Source organism: Dipodomys spectabilis, unplaced genomic scaffold, assembly GCF_019054845.1.
Source record: "Dipodomys spectabilis isolate Male_0828 unplaced genomic scaffold, ASM1905484v1 ptg000006l, whole genome shotgun sequence".
Lineage (NCBI taxonomy): Eukaryota > Metazoa > Chordata > Mammalia > Rodentia > Heteromyidae > Dipodomys > Dipodomys spectabilis.
In genome coordinates, this window is record NW_024870683.1 from 17,260,623 (window position 1) to 17,280,302 (window position 19,680).

General features: G+C 47.9%; 1 protein-coding gene and 1 pseudogene across 1 annotated transcript; both read right to left on the reverse strand.

The window, feature by feature from the left end:
• Positions 1–1,422: 1,422 nt before the first annotated feature.
• On the reverse strand, positions 1,423–1,666 carry LOC122124461 (annotated as a pseudogene).
• Positions 1,667–10,353: 8,687 nt separating this feature from the next.
• Positions 10,354–14,614, reverse strand: Klf4 (Kruppel like factor 4). The gene is made up of 5 exons (XM_042697615.1): positions 14,176–14,614; positions 13,930–14,050; positions 12,195–13,212; positions 11,902–12,066; positions 10,354–10,872 (listed from the first exon to the last, which is right to left on the reverse strand). Exons 1-5 carry the CDS (start codon positions 14,178–14,180, stop codon positions 10,697–10,699), a joined length of 1,485 nt encoding a protein of 494 aa, XP_042553549.1. The 5' UTR covers positions 14,181–14,614; the 3' UTR covers positions 10,354–10,696.
• Between the last annotated feature and the right edge of the window lie 5,066 nt (positions 14,615–19,680).

The following is a 19,680-nucleotide window of genomic DNA, read 5'->3' on the forward strand; positions in this document are numbered from 1 at the left end:
ATATGAATGCTTACCTCATAAGGTTATCATGGAGGGTTAATGAGAAAAATGTTTAATTATAGGAAAGGTATGGAGTACATCTTAACAATTATTAGCCCTTATTTACAAGTATTACTTACTACATAATGGTAAAGGAGCACAGAAGTCCATTCCAAGATCCATCAAAAGGAATTAGATCTAAAAACCAATGAATGGTACAAGTGAGCTAAAGGAAACAAAGTTAAACAAAGCAAACAACAAAACAGAACTCAACACAACCAACAAAAACCGCTCTGAAGACAGTATCCCAAATCATCATGAGTTCCAGGATACATTCATTCTTCTGCCCTCCTGATGCTCAATACACACTCATAAACACCTATGTGTGAGTGTCTTAGTTAGGGGACCTCAGTGCTTAGCCACACTTACCCTGATATGTTCTGTGCAAGCTGAGGGTGAGAGTCAGGGAACCTCAGGCTAGAATGGAGATATGGGACCATAATAGTTGACCATGCTGGGGGATGTGGCTCATCCATCCACTCCCCCATTTGTACACAGATGGCTTTGAGTGGGAATTCTTTGGAATGTTTTCTGGCCCTGCCATTCATTTGCTCCCCTGCTCCTCAGAGCTTTCCTTGCTTCTTTGATCTGAAATGGCTCTCTGAGTCACTTGTTCATGCCTGGTGGCACATCCCCAGATCTATTTTAGGTAGAGATCCTGGTTAGGGGAAAAGGGATTATCTTTAGCTATTGGGAGCATTAGAAGAATGTTGGCAAATGGTATTGGAAGATGAGCAAGAGACAAGAGTGTTTCCTATGGGCTCAAACTGTAACCTCAAAGCAAGCAAGCTCTAGTGTATAATGTTTAACAGCTAACTACCTCTGTGGCATTCTTCATTGAAAAGAGATTGGATTTTTCCCCCTTCCTTCCTTTTTTCCTTTTTCCCTCCCACCCTCCCTCCCTTCCTCCATGAGTCCTTCCCTCCCTCCCTCCCTCCTTCCCTCCTTTCCTTCCTTGCTTCCTTCCTCCCTTCCTTGCTTGCTTGCTTCCTTGCTTGCTTGCTTCCTTGCTTCCTTGCTTCCTTCCTTCCTTCCTTCTTTCTTCCCTTCCTTCTTTTTGTTCTTCTTTACATTGTTTCTCCAGAGTATCACTGTATAGCACAGACTGTCCTGGTATTCAGAATCTTCCTGCCTCAGCCTCTCAGGCACTGGGATTACAGGTATACACCACCATGCCACATGAAGATGTTTTCTTAAGTTCATTTCCAGTGAATCTAACTACAAACAGAACTGCTAGTTCTTGTTCCACACTGTTAAATGCACATGCAAAATTCTTTTCACTCTGTGAATAAAATGCCTGGCAAGAAAGGTCATGATTTATTTTGTGATTTGGTAGTGATTATGGAGTGTCTTTTTTTTTTTTTTTTAATTTTTTTTAAGGAAACCACTCAGACTGTGTCCTCTCCCTCTCATTCCCACAAAGGAGAAGAAGAACGATCATCAATGGCAAGTGGCAGACGCCCTGAGAAAACACCAAGTGCCAGCTTCAGGCTCAGCAGAGAACACTCTACCTCTTATACTGTACCTCTTACACTGTACCTCCTCCCCGTGGTTTCCGGTACTTTACACAATCCGTGAGATTTCTCTAGTAACAAACTATAGAAATGATCCCTGAAAGTATAGCCTTTGGAGTGTCTTGATATAGGTAAGAAAGTATTGCCTTTTCTGAGGTCATTATCTAAATTCCAACCTAGAGGAATGTGGGCTGTTTTTAAGAGAATGACAGATAAGATTACTTTTCTCTATTAGAAAAAGGGATGGGTTAGGCCAATCTTACCCACGTAGTTGTGCGCTATAGCACATTACCCAGTGAGGAATAAAAAGCCAGTTCTTCTTCCAAAGGGGCGAGGAACTTGCTTTATCTCAGAGACTCTGCCTTAGGCCAACAAAGTCTAATTTACTCTAGCACCTGGGATGCAGAAGTAAGAGTTTGGGCTTCAGAGGCAGGCGTGGGTTCCTTCACAATTATGTGGCCCTGGGCAAGTACTTGTCTCCCCTTAGTGTTAGTCTTCTTCCCTACAAGAAGGCAACAACAAAACCCTAAGCAAAGTATTTTGGTATAAACCAGATGCCAGTGGCTCACAGCACTGAGCTACTCAGAAGGCTGAGATCTGAGGATCCCAATTTGAAGCCACCCAGAACAGAAAAATCCATGAGGCTCTTATCTTCAATTAACCAGCAAAAAGCTAGAAGTGGAACTGTGGCTGAAGTGGTACAACACCAGCCTTGAAAGGAATAGCTACTAGGCACCAGTGGCTCATGCCTATAATCCTAGCTACTCAGGAGGCTGAGATCTGAGAATCATGGATCAAAGCCAGCCTGGGCAGGAAAGTCCCTGAGACTCTTATCTCCAATAAAACCACCAGAAAACTGGAAGTGGAACTGTGGTTCAAGTGGTAGAGTGCTAGCCTTGAGCTGAAGAGCTCAGGGACAGCACTTAGTCCCAGAGTTCAAGCCCCACGACCGAATAATAAAAAAGAAAAAGAAAAAGGCCCAGACATCAAGCCCTAGTAACCAAGTGTGTACATGCCTCTGGGCACATACAAACACCTCTCCTCCCCCACCCCCCGCCAAAAAAAAATATCTGAGCATAATACCATAGGTGCTCAATGAATATGAATTCTCCTTATAATCCATTTACCTCCAGCTTATTCAAAGAGCAACTCCAAATCCAAGTTCAAGGGGGAAAAAAAAAACAAAAACATTTTCTTGTGGTCAGCGACAAAGATAAAAGAGAGAAACAGAAGAGTTAAAAAGAAACCAAACAAACAAATAAACCACATAGTCTAAACCCACAATCTGTGAAATTATCCCTCCTCACGAAGTTTCTATTCCAGGCTTTCTGTTGCCAATCTGGGAACACTGTCAAAGCAAATGTTAGTTAAAAATTGTTTACCAAAGGACAGGTAGTTAAACATCATGTAGAGAGTATTGATGAGAGTATTGTTAGGGGAAATCTAAAATAATTTTTCTCAAACCTTTATTTATGAAGGAAGACATTGAACCAAAGAGTTGAAATATGTCCTGAGGTGATCAGAGAATTCTTTCTTTTCACCTTTTAGTTCCTTCTTCAAATCCACTTGTTGGCCATATTTCTTCAGTGCTTTCTTTCTGTAACAAAGCACGGTATTCTCATTAAGGAAATCGATGAAGAGTACAGACCTCCCTAGGAATGGTCAGTTGCCAAATTGACTACTAGCTCCACATTGCTGGAGCCCAGAAAGACCATTCAGACAGAAAAAACAGCCTCCTACTTCCTTCACCAGAGTAAACATTTGGCCTAGAACCTTTATCCATTTTCTTTTAACATACAATATCAACTGGGTCTCAGGACAAGAAAATGAAAAGGGAAGCATCCCCAGAACAAGTCACGTGTTTCCCAATGCAAATTGAGATCTGAACATTAAACAATAGGAATCAGCTAGTCCTTTCACAAAGGCACAAATTGCAAATCAGACTTCCATCCCAGAGAGGCTTTGCCTAACAAAGTCTTCAATGCAAAGAATCCCCTAAGCAAAGCCTGCTGTCTCCTCCCTCCCCCCCCTCTCTCTCTCCTCTCTTTCTCTCTCTCTCTCTCTCTCTCTCTCTCTCTCTCTCTCTCTCTCTCTCTCTCTCTCTCGTACTCACAACAACAAAATCAGTTTGAGCCAGGTGCCCACAAAAGCTCACACCTGCAATTCCAGCTACTAAACAGGAAGAGATCTGAGGATCATGGTTCAAAGAAGGGAAGCTGCTTATCTCTAACTGACCTGCAAAAGGCCAGAAGGGTAGCTGTGGCTCAAGTGATCAAATACCAGTCCTTGAGCCAAAAAAGCTAAGGAATAATGCCTAGGTCCTAAGCTCAAGCCCCAGTACTGGCACAAAAAAAAAAGGGGGGGGGGGAGAAAAGGGAAGGAAGGAAGAAAGGAAGATGAAAGAAGGGAGGCAGGAAAGAAAGGGGGGAGTAGTTTGTTTCTATGGTGTAGATATGCAATCTCCACACTGAAATCCCAAAGTCCTTTGGGGGGGTTAAACACCCCAAAACGGTTCCATGTTGCATTAATCATTAGTTCCAAAAGGAGTTTATCATATTTTGTTGAATAAGGCCCAAACTTACATGTTGAACTTGAATAACGGGTTTTTAACATGACTTAACATGCACCTGATAAACAAGTTGGATTTATATAAAATCATAAGCAATCAAGAAAATTGTAGAAGGAAAATGATACATGGTGGTTGAGTCTCTCAAAAAGTATCTGATCACGTTCCAAAGAGGAAAACATTTGTAATGGGGCTGAGATGCTGATTTTCTTTCTTTCTTTCTTTACTTTTTGGTTGTTGTTGGTGGTTGTTTGTTGTTGAGGGACAGGCCTGGGCACTGTCCCTCAGTCTCATGGACTTTTCCTGCCGTGGCTGGCTTTGAACCACAATCTTCAGATCTCAGCCTCCTGAGCAGCTAGGATTACAGAGACCTGAGCCACCGGCTCCCAGCCAAGATGCAGATTTTCATTGCACACACACACACACACACACACACACACACACACACACACACACACACACATACATACACACACTGTGCTCTTTGTGTAGCAGTTGTAGGAAAAAGGATTTGTTGATATGTATATCTGCCTTTTTTTTTTTTCTCTCTCTCTGGTTCTCCTGCCTCAGCACAGCCACTGGTGAGGCAGGCCCTTGAGCACATTACCTAGATTGGAGTTACATGAAAAGAGAAAGCTGCACAGAGCTAGAATACTACTGTAACTCTCTGTCTCTGTCTCTGTCTCTCTCTGTCTCTATCTCTCTCTCTCCTGCTAGTCCTAGGTTTAAACTCACGGCTTGGGTACTGTCTCTAAGGTTTTTTGCTCAAGGCCAGTACTTTGCCACTTGAGCCACATCTCCCCTTCTGTTTCTTTGTGCTTAATAGGAGATAAGAGTCCCACAGACTTTTCTGCTCAGGCTGGCTTGGAACCTCGATCCTCAGATCCGAGCCTTCTGAGTAGGTAGGATTATAGGCATGAGCTACCAGTACTAGACTGCCCTTTTGTGTTTGGATTGTTTTTTGTATTGTGTGTTTTTTTTCTTTATGCCAGTTGTGGGGCTTGAACTTAGGGCCTCATGTTCTTTGCACCTGTTTGTTTTTGCCAATCCTGGGGCTTGAACTCAGGGCCTAGGCACTGTCTCTGAGCTTCTTTTGCTCAAGGCTAGTGCTCTACCACTTGAGCCACAGTGCCACTTCTGGCTTCTTCTATGTATGTGATACTGAGGAATCAAAACCAGGGCTTCATGTATGCTAGGCAAGCACTCTACTACAAAGCCACATTCCCAGCCTTTACATTTATTCTTGAGCCAGTAATAAATCCATGATCTGAGGATCATGGTTCAAAGCCAGTCCAGACAGAAAAGTCCACAAGATTATGTCCACAAAAAGGCAGAAGCTGAGTTGCAGCTCAAGTGGTAGAGCACCTGCTTTGAGCAAAAAAACTAAGGGACAGTGCCCAGACCCCGAGATCAAGCCCTAGTATCAACACAGACACGGACACCCAAATACGCACACCACATGTACACAAACAATTGCAGAAAACTGGAGCTTCTCTCAAGTCTCTGAACAAAAGAAAAGTCACAGTGATTGAGAGACTGAAAGTCTTTTAATTCTCAACTAGTTTACTGGAAAAACTTGGTTAGCAAAACTTTCTGAATTGGGTGTACCAGTTTTGTCTATCATCTTATTAACTAGCCAACTGAAGACAAAAGTATCAGAAATGCTCTAATTATGTCAGCAAGAATGAGAAAAGAGGGCTGGGAAGGTGGCTCAGTGGTAGAGTGCTTGCCTTGCATGCATGAGGCCCTGGGTTCGATTCCTCAGCACCACATAAGCAAACAGAAAAAAGCCGGAAGTGGTGCTGTGGCTCAAGTAGAGCACTAACCTTGAGCTGAAGAGCTGAGGGACAGTGCCCAGGCCCAGAGTTCAGGCCCCATGACCGGACCCAAAAAAAAAAAAAAAGAATGAGAAAAGAAAGCAAGACACTGACTTTTACAGAAAGGGCATCTCAGTTTCTTCATCTGCTTATGGGCATAGAAGGAAATTCCATCTCTGTCTTTTATTAAAAGGATTCATTGAGTAACAAATGGTGTAAATGCTTCATAAAACTCACAGACCTGTACAAAGGTGAAGAATTGTTATACACCAGCAAGAAGTGACCTGGACAGAAAGAGGTGTGCTTGTCCCTGTGCAAAGAACCCCTTCCAATTATGCCCAGGACATTCAACTGTCGTGTAGCTTACTTGAAGCTCAGAGTTTTTAGTCCACATATCCAGGCTTTCCATAATGTCTCCAAGAAGCGATTACCCCAACCCTTGAGGGCTTTTCAGTGGGTCAAGCCCCTGAGTGCATTGATTTTGTTATCCTGGGGATCTGGCCATTATGAGTAACACATGAGGTAGGACCCCCTGGCCTTGTGGACAAGGCATTAGTAAAGAGCTTGTTTTCATACAGAATTCTTGCTTTTTGGTGCAAGACTGGGACTCAAGCTCAGTATCTGAGGTTTTCACCTATTGGCTGATGCTCTACCACCTGAATCACACCTCCAACCCTCAACATTCTTATTTCTGATAGTTCTTTTGGATTTATAGACAGAATATTCTGTGGCACATTCCACAGCTTTCATTATATAGACAGATTATGGTGGCTTTATATGAAAGATTATTGAATGTCTACCTGTGAATAATGATAGTTTCCAACTATTATTACTATTGAGTAACTGCCTCTTGGCAGTTACTCAATATACAATAGCTGGTAGAATGTGCTAAGAAAATACTGAACTGAAACCAACAAAATGTAATGAACCATAATGAAATAATAGAATGACTTAAAAAGTACATACATATACACAAAGTATAGGACTTTGTATGTGAGGGAGAAAAAGAGGAGGGGAAGGGAGCAGCTGATTTACAAATCCATTAATACATGTTGTGCTGAATTCAATAAGAATTGTCAATCTCCAATGATGGCATATCATATTATTCTAAACATTCGATTTCTTTCTGTGCCAGTACTGGGGCTTAAACTTGGCCTAGGCACTTTCCCTTAGCTTTTTCTACTCAAGGCTTTTTCTACTCTAACATCTTCAGTCACACCTTCATTTCTGGCTTGTTGTTTATTCATAGATCATAGTCTCAGGGCTTTTCTGCCTGGGCTGGCTTCTAACCTTGATCCTTCGTTCTCACCCTCTCCAGTAGTTATGATTACCAACACACACCACTAGTATCAGCTTCAAACAATGTTTGAAAACAAAAATTATTCTATCTCATTGGAGATGGTGAAGGTATCTGATTGGGTTGCAAGAATCCAATATTTTGAAGTAGAAAGAATATTTTGCAAGAAGAGACGGACTGAGCTTGACTAGTAGGAAGCACTACTGTTGATCGTGTGTGTGTGTACATGCAAGTTAAAATCTAGGACATAAAATTAAGTGTCATAAGGACAGTATAATAAGCAGGCATCTCAATTATTAGGTACCCTTTATTATACAGTGTAAATGGCTCTGGAACAACATAATGACAGTATGCTCAGGAGCACAAGACCTATAGCTCTGACCGTAAATAGACTGGCTATTTGTATATGTTGAATAGTGTTTTTGTCTTGATACATTTTAGAAAAGGCTAACATTCATTTTAGATACTAAGGCCTTGTCAAGTTAAAAAATGTGAAATGTGTAGTAGTTTCCCTGTGATAACAGAAAAGTTTGAATATATTTAACATGTCTTGATTGTTTTGTGTGGGTTTTTTTTTTTCCTAATATGAGCACTTAGCAAAAAAGATGGAATCATTCAACAAACCTTTCTTTCTGTAAAACACAAGATCTCCCATAGCCCAAAGCTATCCTTGAACTTGGGAATCCTACCTCACTTTTTTGAGAGCTGGAATTACAGGCTTGTGCTGCCACCCCGAGCCCCAAATCCAGTTTTGTAAAACAGTTTTGTAAGTCTTACGTAGAGCCTTCTGGCTCTATATAAGAGGTATGAGAGCAACCAACCACTATTCAACACGAAGGAAAATAATTCTCAGCATATAGGCCTTTTCTTTACATAATCAAAAAAAAAAAATAAAACCTAAAAACTTTTACTTGCATTCTTAAAAAGTTTCTCCATGCTTATTCTTAGTTTAGAAAATTTGGAAACTCAAAAGGAAAATTTAAGCTGTGACCATTAATAATATTTTGGCATTTCCTTCCTGAGAAAATTAAGTCCTTTAATTTCCTATTGTTTCTTTCTCTCCATCACACACAAAGGCACACAGCTAGTCATCCTGTTTATAGTCGTATATCCTACTTTTTCCATTTAACATACCATGAACATTTTTCCATGTCATTAAGTATGCTTTGAATATGTTCTTGACCGCATAAAATTCCATCCTATTGATGCACCTGTTTTCTTTTAAGCAGACACATGCCATGCTTCCCAGTCATGCTGGGCTCTTAATTGAAACGGCAAAGAAAATGCTGTGTGATCCACTATGTTCCTCTGATTGTTTTTAATTCTATTTATAAAAGGTATTGCAGTACAAACACATCTATGGACACTAGATAAGATGGCTAATAAACACTCCAGAGAAAATGTCAGCTAGTTCAAGTCCCCTTGCTCTTATTGGTTATATACAGCACCATGATAAAAGTGTCAACTAGCCTCACCGTTGCTTTTTTCCATTTTGTGAGAGCTACAAATAACTTTACCATGATCTCTTTGAGGTTATGACAGTATAGTTTTAACATTAAATGCTACGTAAATAGCTACAACCTTCCAGAAATGTAAACGTCATACATATATAAAGTCACCACCTACACTTTTAAACTTGAGTATTCCCAATGCAGGTGTGGGGAGGGAGGGGTTGTTACTGCTCATGAATGCTCCCAACCCTCCCCAATCTGAGTATTTTAATTTTGTCTAATTCTCTGTCTTCAGAGGGATTGTTGAAGTTTTATCTGCTACACACAGGTTTGAACCTCGTTAAGGGAATGAAACAGCATAAATGAAGCCTTTAGTCCTCAGGAGGGCGCTGTGGAACTATGTTCCTTGGGTTGCCTTGCCTGGGGAAATTTCTTTTGTTGCTCTTAATTCCGTAGGGAATGCAAAGCCAGGCCTCTGAAAGCTGTAATTTCATTTACTTTTAAATAAAGACAAACCATTCCATCTTTTTTTAAGCTGTGAAACAGGAATTGTATGTTTACCAATGGAATACTGTCATTAAAACTGAGCAAATGAAAGAATTGAGCAGTTTTTACCTAGAAAAGGACATTCAAGGGAGGAAACTGCATAGTTTAATATTGATTTGTAAACAGAACCCAACTGTGATAGCATTTTAGAACAAGTCTTTTATAACTTGTCAAGATACCGTGGGTGCCAGGTGCCTTGGTGGCTAGCTAGACACTCAGGAGGCTGAGATCTGAGAATCAGTTTGAAGCCAGCCCAGGTAGGAAAATCCAAGTCCATAACAAACTTATTTCCAATTAAGCACCAAAAAGCCAGAAGTAGAGCCTGTAGCTCGTGATGAGTGCCAGCCTTAAGTAAAAAAGAGCACCCAGGCCCCGAGTTCCAGCCCCAGTACCAGCCTTCCCCTGTTATTACAGATGGCTTTTTAGTGGACTTCTGTGCCCTGTACTCTAGTTTCAATTGAAATTGGTTTGCATGGACTTTTAAGATAAAAATAAAACAGTGACATCATTGTTCAGATAAAATATTATAGGTTTATTTAAAACTTAATTCTCACCTTGAGTATGCAAAATACAAACTCCACAAAATGTTCAATTTTTTTACTTTGTAGTTTACAAATATACAAAATAGAAGTTTGCTTAAATTTATATTACATATTTATTAAGGCAAGGAACTATATAGAAAAAACACATTTGTTCTGCTTAAGGCATACTTGGGAATAAACCATTGTACAAATTATTGCACATCTGAAACCACAGTGCATAACAGACTGTCTGCATAAAAAAAATGTTAAAAGTAAACCAGGCATAATTTACCTGACTTAGGTCATACATGTAGATCGGAAGACAAAAATAGATTCCTTGTCAAAGTATGCAGCAGTTTGAGAACTTTGGCTTCCTCTTTTGGTACCTTTAGAACCAAGACTCACCAAGCACCATCATTTAGGCTATTAGAACACATATTCTGTACCTGAAATTTCTTCCTCTTCTTCTAACTGAATAATGGCTTTTAGAAGGCAAAGAGAATACAAGGTGATCTGTATATTTATATTGCATCTGAAAACACAATTCAAGGGAATTCTGGTCTTCCCTACTCCCCCTCCCCCCAACTGAGGGATCTAATTTATACCCTGATATCCACAGCTTCCGGTCACCCCCATTGTGGTGTTTGTAAGTCCAGGCATATTCAAGTTGATTTAGAATTGGAATGATAGAAGATCCAGTCTCAGACCCCATCTGTTCTTTGATTTTTTTTTTGTTTTATTTTTTAATTTTTTTGTCTTTTTTGGATTCCTCCTTTCTCTTGATTATCCATTTCACCAGCTGACTTGTTGTGACCATGATTGTAGTGCTTTGCCAGCTGAGCTCTCCCCACATGGGAAGACAACGTGAAAGGTTTGAAAAAAAAAAAAAAATACTGAATTCTCTTCTGGCAGTGTGGGTCGTCGGATGTATCCACTGTCTGGGATTTAAAAGTGCCTCTTCATGTGTAAGGCCAGGTGGTCCGACCTGGAAAAGGCCCTGTCGCACTTCTGGCACTGGAAGGGGCGGTGCCCCGTGTGTTTTCGATAGTGCCTGGTCAGTTCATCAGAGCGGGCAAACTTCCACCCACAGCCATCCCAGTCACAGTGGTAAGGTTTCTCACCTGTACAGAGTAAAGGGGAAAATGAACAAAAACAAAAACGTTGAAGCCACGGCAGGGATGTCAACGCCGATTCCCCACATACCTCAGTCCACTTCTGCAAAAACCCAGCAATGACTTTTGGCCACCACAAAGGATCGTATTAAATTTCACATCAACGGGAATAATAACCGATCATTGTTGTTTTAAGTAGTTGCTCATTTTTAGGAGAGCCACACACACCCCTCGTATCTACACTTCAATAGAGACATCTTTTCATTTCTTGTGTTTTCATTCTCGGGAGCCAAAACCACCACTGTGGCAAATTACTGGTAATGTAAAGGCCCCGACTGGCACAAATATCCTATCCCATTACAATTGGCTCTAAAAATCCACAGGTGGCTAACATTCCAGCACAAACATTCCACTTTTCATAAACAATACGTCAAAGACAACTATATGCATCTGCTTAAACAATACTGAAAACTCTCTATTATTGAGAAAGGGGTGGGGTCCTGCTATGTTGCTCAGACTAGTCTCTTCTAGGAGGTTCAGGTGAGTGGCTTACATCGATCATCTTAACCCAAAATTTCCCTGGCTATCATAACCAGTAAAATAGAAACCAAAGAAGGATTGGATTTTAAACAAAAGGTACATAAACAGAACCAGCAAAAACAATCCAGGAGAAAAAAACAACAACTAAGAATTGACTTTTTTAAAACGCCATCATATTCCTGCACTGCAAAGTATAATTTCTTGATTACCAAGCGAAGAGAGAGGCCCACCTGCACCGATAATCTCCCTGCCTTTTAAGGGCCTAACGAAACTGCGCATTTAAGCACAGATACCATCCATCAAGCAAAAGGCTTCTGGGCAAAAACGCAGGCGCCAGTTTGCTGTGTCCTTCCCCCCTGTGATCCAGGAGATTAAGGAGATACTCTCAGGAAACGAGAGTCCAGGGCGACTCCAGAGCCCTGGAGAGGTGAGGACACCCACCTAACCTCCCGGCCTTTCCTCGCCTCCGCCTCCCCACCACCCCTTACCCCAACCTACCGGTGTGGGTTCGGAGATGTGCCTTGAGATGAGAACTCTTTGTATAGGTTTTGCCGCAGCCCGCGTAATCGCAAGTGTGGGTGGCCGTCCTTTTCCGGGGCCACGACCTTCTTCCCCTCTTTGGCTTGGGCTCCTCTGGCAGGCAGGAACCGGGTGGCATGAGCTCTAGTAGGGGTTGAAGAGGGTGGAGGTCACAACACTGTGGGGGGGGGGGATGTGACCCCCGACCGACACGCCCGAGTTCCCTAAGCGCCCCCCCCCCCCAATCTCCCTCCTCCTCCCCGGGGACTGACCTTGGTAGTGGAGCGGCGGGACCTGCGGCTGCATCTGGTCAGGCAGGAAGGGTGGGTAGTTGGGCCCCGGGTGGGCATGGAAGCCCGGGGGCAGCGGCAGGGCGGGGTGACAGTCCCTGTTGGCCAGCAGTTCCTCGGGACTCAGGGTCGGGGTAGTCCTGCTGGGGAGCTGCCGCCCCAGGGAGAAGTCGTGCGCGCTGGGCCTGTGGCCGTTGCTGAGCGGGGGTCCCGCACCCAAGTGGGCCTCCAAGGGCCGGCCGACGGTGCACGAGGAGACCACGGCCTCCTGCTTGATCTTGGGGCACATGCGCGGCGGCCCGCCGCTGTAGGGCGCCACCACCACCGGGTGGCTGCCGTCCGGGCTGCCTTTGCTAACACTGATGACCGACGGGCCGCCGTACTCGCTGCCGGGGGCGCTCAGCGACGCCTTCAGCACGAACTTGCCCAGCAACCCGCCACCTGGCGGCGGCGGCGGCGGCGGCTGCTGCTGCTGCGGCGGGATGTACACCGGGTCCAATTCGGGCCGCAGGAGCTCGGCCACAAAGCCGCCCGAGGGGCTCACGTCGTTGATGTCCGCCAGGTTGAAAGGAGCCGTGGGAGGAGGCGCGGGTTCCCGGCCATAGAGGAGGCCGCCGCCGCCGCCGCCGCCCGAGCTGCCCGGTGCCACCCCCGGGTCCCCTCCGGCCCGGAGCGGATAGCTGAAGCTGCAGGTGGAAGGTGCGCTGGGAGGGCCGCTGCTCGACGGGGAGGACGAGGACGAGGCGGAGGCGGACGACGACACGGTGGGGACCACCGCTTCTTGATGGGACAGCGAGTTGGAAAGAATAAAGTCTAGGTCCAGGAGATCGTTGAACTCCTCGGTCTCTCTCCGGGGCAGGAGGGCCGGGTTGTTTCCGCCGCACGCCGCGCCGGCTCCGCCACTCTCCAGGTCCGTGGTCACGGTGGCCGCCAGGTCGAAGGGGCGGCCGGGAAGCACCGGGGGAAGCCGCTTCATGTGGGAGAGCTCCTCCCGCCAGCGCTGCAGAGGGGACCGGGCGCGAGACAGGCCGTTAGTCGTCATCCCCTGCTGCCACCCCGACTATGTATGTACCGACTCGGTGGCGTTGGTCCCGGGGAAAACGCCACCCCAACATCTCCCAGACGTGAGATCGGGGGGGGGGGGGGTGTGGACGGGGGGGGGGGGGGAGGAGAAGGTGACATAGGCTGAGCTAGATCCCAACCACCGCCGAGGTCCGAGGAGCGGCGGGGTGTGTGTTCGCCTTCGTGGGAACGAGCGCCACCGTCCCCCAGCCTATCTCCTCCTTCGCCGGATCCCGGGGCGCGGGGGTGTGTATAGGGGGGGAAGGACTCTCCAGGCGCCCGTGGACTTGGGGCACCCTCGCCACCCGACCGCCTACGCCCTCCTAAGGCTCACCCCAGCCCAGCCGGTGGCTCCGGACTTAGCCACCACCTCCCCCTCCCCTCGCCCGGGTGGCCCGCACGCGCCCACCCTACCGTCCTCGAGACAAGTGGGGAACCGCTGTGCGCCCCTGGCGGCGCCCAGACCACACACGGCACACGTTCAATCTACACCCCCCACACCCCAGTCATCCTGGAGCCTGTGCGTCCCTTCCCGGGGTGATCCTCACCGCCCCCCCCCCCCGCCCCAACACACACACACACCAGGGTCCGCCTAAGCCCCACTTCACCCACAGAAACACATCGGGAGTCCCGGGCCACCCCCGACGACACTCACGTTATTCGGGGCACCTGCTGGGCGCAGTGTCTTCTCCCTTCCCGCCGGGCCGGGCGCGAACGTGGAGAAGGACGGGAGTAGGGCGTCGCTGACAGCCATGTCAGACTCGCCAGGTGGCTGCCTGCGGACCAGGCGGGCGCAGGGAGGCAGGCGTCAGGGCCGCTCGGGGCCACCAAACACCCCACCGGTCCCCGGCCACTGCTCCCAAACACCCCACCGGTCCCCAACACCCGGCATCTCACCTACCTCATTAATGTGGGGGGCCAAGAAGGTCCTCCGGAGTCCGAAGAAGCGGGGGTACCCGAACCCCAGTCACCGAGTATTTAAAAAAGGAAAATCTAGAAGCGAAGCCCCAAGCCAAGAAAAAAAACACAAAAAACACAAAAACACCCAAGTTGCCCGATATTCGTCTTCTTAGGATTAAATATGAACTCGAGATGTCCTTTCTTAAAAGTTCCTTTGTATGCAAAAGTTCTCGGGAAAGTTGTAAACTCGTATCAAAATATCAACAGTCAGCAAGGCGAGCGAGTAGGTCCGGCGGGCGGGCTGCGCCGCGTTCCGCTCAGCGGCGTCCCCCGCCGCGGTCGCGGCCGCTGCGGCTGTCGTCGGCGGCACAGGGGCTGTGGCCGGGGCGGTGGGCGGGTGGCGCCGCCAGGTGAGAATGGCCGCGGTGGCGCGGAGCTGCGAGCTGGGCGGCGGCGCAGGGCGCGGAGTCCTGGGGGCTGCGCGGGGCGCGCGCGGCCATGGGCGCGGGCCACGGGCGGGTAGGTGGGTGGGGGGCCAGAGGGGCGGGGAGGGGCAATCGGCGGCTCTGGGTGCCGCCGCCGCCCGCCACCGCCTCTGCTCCCCGCGCGCCCGCAGCCGCGCTCGCTCACTGGGGCCGGGGAACTGCCGGCGGCCGCCGCGCGCTTCTTACTTTATAACTTCTCGGCTAGCGCCTACCCCCGCCTCCTTCCCGCAGCGCGCCCCGGTCCGCCGTCAGGCCCCGCCCCTCTCTTTCTTCTCCCCGCCCTCCCGCGGCCCCCCGCGCGTTGCCATGACAGCTAAATAAACAAACTCCACGCACGTGGGGGCGGGGGAAAAAGGAGGGGCGCGGGCGGGGCGGGGCCTGGCCGGGCTGGGCCGTGACGCCAGCCGGGCAGCTGGCAGGCTGGAGCCGCGCTGACGCCGGCGGTGGTGGCTGCGGCGTCTCCGGCGTGGGGCGCGGGGGTGCGGGGAGCCCGGTACAGATCTGATTGGCGGCGCCATGGGGACCCTCCGCGCCTCCATACTCGGTCCCCCGTGGGTTCGAAGCCCGCGGCCGGGACGGCTGTTGGTAGTTGAGAGAAGGCAGCGCGCCCCTCCTTGAGCTCGTGTACGCGCTGGCCGCGCCGTCCGCGCGCGCGAGGATCCGAGTGACTCACCGAGCCCGCCCGCCCCTTGCAGCCGCGCTCCGAAGCCGGGCTCCCGCCCCGCTGCGCCTCGGTCCGGGGCTGGGCCTGGTCTCCCTCTTGATCGTCGCCGGGCTCCCGTCGGGTGTGGGTGGGGTGAGGTGGGGAGGGGATAGCGAGAGGAGGCGGGTGCCCAACTCTGGGTGGTGGGGAGCAGGAGCCTCCAAAAAGCCGCGGTGTTCCGCGCCTGCCACGGGCGCAAAGCCGCCAGCCGGGGATGGGGGACGGAGTGCGGGTTTCGCTATTTACAAATAAAAAGGAGGGCGGGAGGGGGGGGGTGAAAGATTTATTTGGGAACCCGAGGCGCACTGACACCTTTCAACCCGGCCTCTCAAAGCGCTTGGCAAGCTACGCGCTCCCCCGTCCACTTTATGGATGAGAAAACTGAGTCATAGCGAGGTGAAGAGGCGAGGTGAAGGTCAAACGACAACTCGCTCGCTTCTGCCTAGGCTCCGGGGCCGGTCGGACCCACCGAAGAAGGGTGAGGGCGAGGCGGGGGGGGGGGGGGGGGGAGTGGCTCGGGGCCGGGCAGGGGAGCCGGGGTTGGGTGGTGAGCGGCCCGCCTCCCTGGCCCACCGAGCCCCGCCGCCGCCGCGGCCGCCGGCCGGGAGGAAAGGAAAAGGGATCGTTATTTCAGCCTTTAGAACGCGGCCTCCCCGCCCCCTCCCGCCTCCGGGTTTGGGATCAGTAATTTTCCAGCCGGGAAATGTGTTCGCCCTCCTCCCCCCCCCTCCTCCTTCTTTAAACGTGAGTGTGGTATTCAGTATCGTTTGCTACACGTAGGCTCGCGTGGTGTTTATGTTGGATTCGGGCGTGGAGAGCTGGGTTCCACCCGCCCTCGCGGCCGAGCCCCCTCACCAGCCAAGTCAGCCCCGGGGGAAGCCAAGGGACAAGAAGAGGTGGGGACCCGGGGAGCCGGAGCCGGCGGTGCTCCCGCCGCGCGTGCGCCCCCCCCCCCCCCCCGCAGCTCCTGCGGCGCCAGGTGCCACGTCACTGCGTTGTCGCTGTCACCTGTGTGAAGCTCGAGATCTTGGTACCTACTTCTTTCTTCTTCTTCTTCTTTCAGAATATGTGTTATCCCAGATTTTTCCTCTCCTCTCCGACCACAGAAGCATTTTTGGAATGCATGTCGACCCCAGACGCCTCACTCTGCCAAAGGCAGGAATCCCTCTAGGATCCAGAAAGCCGGTCGCTCCGAAGGTTGACTTCTGTCCTCCACCTTGGTTTTTGGCTTCCATGGGGATGAGGGCCCAGCCTTGGCCCGGGAAACATCCTCCCTTCTGCGGCCGGGCGGGCTTCAGCCCCTCCCCGTGGAACGAGGCCAGTTACTGAAAAGTGGGAGCCAAGACCACCCCCACCCCTTTCTTTCGTTGTGATGGCAAAGACCCACTGGTGGGCTACTGGGAAAAACCACTTTTTTCTCCCCCATTAAGGTCAGGGTCCCTAAACTCCAGTGAAGTTGGAGGAGCTTTTGATTGGTAGCCATCACCCTTGGGATTTAAACATGTAAATCTGGATTTGGAGCTTATGGCTTGGGTAATCCATTTTACCAGATTCATTCGACTAGGCTTTTATTTACCTAAGGCAGTAGCCCTTCCCCCTCACCAAAACCAACCCGAAACGACCACAATTGAAACACACACACACACAACAACAACTATAGTTCACAGATGAATTGGGAAAGCCACTATTATGTCATCTAATCAAGACAAAAGTCTGAAACTCAAAAAAGATGAACTTTCCAAACAGCCTTCTGAGTGATAAAAGCCAATGCCTCTTAAGTGGCAGGCAACTACCTGGTTCTTCTGATTGCATCATAAAAGGAAATCTGTGCTCACCCCAGATTTCTAAAAGAGGTAAGGACTTCTAGTTCACAAATCACCTCTTTCCAAGGCAGGTGCCTGCCGTGACAACAGGGTTATGACCCTCCCTCTTTTCAGAACAGGTAGGGCCAGAAGAGTTAAATCCCTGCCCTATATAATTTATAAACATGAGGCTGAGTAAACCTTTGATGACTAAATTGCACTCTAAAATAATAATAATAGAAGACACCCTTTAAAGAAGAATTAAATACTGGTGACTTTTATTCCAGCAAACTGATATTACAAGTTTTGTGGTATGGAAGTTAATTATTAATGTCTTTGCATTGTAAAATACTTTTTTTTTCCAGCACAAACTGCATTAATTGGCAGAGCAGAGTGATAGAAGCCATTAGTGCCGGGGGAGGGGGTTCATAGAGCCGAAGAGGGGTGAAGAGATGTTCTGAATGTTTTACAAGCAGAACTCAGGAGTGAGGGAAGGGGGAACATTACCCAAAAAATGTACACACAGCGTGATGCATGACACCGTAACCCCCTGTACATCATCATTCTAATAACAATGATATTTTAAAGGCCCAGAACCTAGTACCTGCAATTGGGCATGCATCTGGACATATTGGAAACTCCGGGGGGAGGGGGGGAGTGGAGAAGCAGGTCCTGGCCTGTGTTCTGCATAGTGGACGCAGGACAAGATACAAAAGCAAGGGATGATTTTCTGTACCAGAATGGCTTTGAAATGAAATCCTTACTGATAATAGAGGGAGGGCTTTGCAACTTTCACAAGAGGGCCAAGGTATTCTTAGCTTCCATTTCCATCTCCCTATAAAACAGCCTTCTTTTAACCTTAGTGGTCTTTATGGTGGTTTTGTTTTGAGACAAGATCTCGCTGTGTTAACCTGTTCTGGCCTTATCTTTCCTTCGCTTTCTGGGATTACAGGTAGGTGCTACCATGCTTGACTTTAACCTCAGTCTTACGGTACAGGCTTACGAAAGTGGGCTTTAGAAGCCAGGTATGGCAGTACACACACCTGTATCCTAATACTTAGCAGGCTGAGTAGGAAGATCACCAGTTTGGTCTACATAGTAAGACCTTGTCAGAGAAAAGAAAGTGGAAAGAAAAAAGGTAAGCTTTGATACCTGATTTCCTAATCTGACTCCGCTGCTTGCTAATTGGGTAAGCAACTGACCTCAGTTTCCTGGTTCCTTGTCTATAAAATGGGGATATCTATGTTTTGGAGTGACAAAGATCTAATTAGATCATCTAAAGTATTGAATACAGGCCTGGCCAATCCATACATAGTAGCTTTTAATATCACATAAATAAAGGCTAGAAGGAGAGGAGCTATTGTTTTAGACAAGTTCCAATTTAGTGCCCACCCAGTACATGGTCATGCTCTGTATTTGTTGAATGAATGAGTAATGTACTTTTCCTTCTTGAGCAGTCCCTTAGTCAGAAGCTGTTCTCCAGCTCTCCACTATAAGCTCATTAATCCAGTTTCTTACCAGAACCACAGTTGGCCCAAGAGTCTTACAATTTCACCACTTCCTCAGCTTCCTAAACAAAACATTGATTTCTCTCAATTCCTTCCTTCTTTTCTTTGACTTGGGCACATAGGCATCTACTGATTTATCCATTTCCATTGCTAAGCACCTCCATTTGCTTCCCATTTCCCAGGGCTTTTTTGTAGCTTCCTATTATGGCTGTAGCTCCCAACTCCTCTTCACTGTTTTCTTCCATCCCAGGAGAAACATGCCTGCTTACCTGGCTGCTTCACTGAAGGCTTCTTAATCTGGCCCTCCAGATTCTTTCCAGAATCCTTTCTAGAGACAAACCCCACCATCCTTAAACTTTTCACTGTATGTTCCTGCAAATCCCTGAATACTTGGTGTGCCCTTTCCATTGTTTTTCTGTCTGAAATGAATGACCCTCATCATACTCGAACTCCAAAGGTCCTTTCGAGATTTGCACTCTTGCTTAGCTCTTGCTTTGCTCAAGGTTGGCTTTATACCATTTGACACAACTTCACTTCCACTTGCAGCTTTTTGGTGATAAATTGGATCAAATAGACTTGCTTGCCTGTGGCTGCCTTTAAATCACAATCATCAGATCTCAGCCTCCTGAGTAGCTAGGATTATAGGCATGAGCCTTCGATGCTGAACCAAAGCCCTCTCAATTGTCCCTCATTCAATGAGCCCCCTTTGAGGTAGTCCTGTCTTCCAAAGTCTAATGAAGCAGTGGTGTGCCTGCTTTGACACTCATTTGGAAGAGTTGCTGCTACTCCCTATAAGCCTGTTGCAAAATGAGTGAAGTGAGTAGAACTGATGGCATGCAACTGAGGGGAGCCTGCCCTTATCCAAATGCATCCCTAAAAGTTCATAGGCATGGAACTTCATTTTTCACCCCTTTTTTTCCTTCATTAGAAAGCTTTATTAAAAAAGAGGGCATGGGCTGGGAAGGTGGCTCAGTGATAGAGCGCTTGCCTCACAGGTGTGAGGCCCTG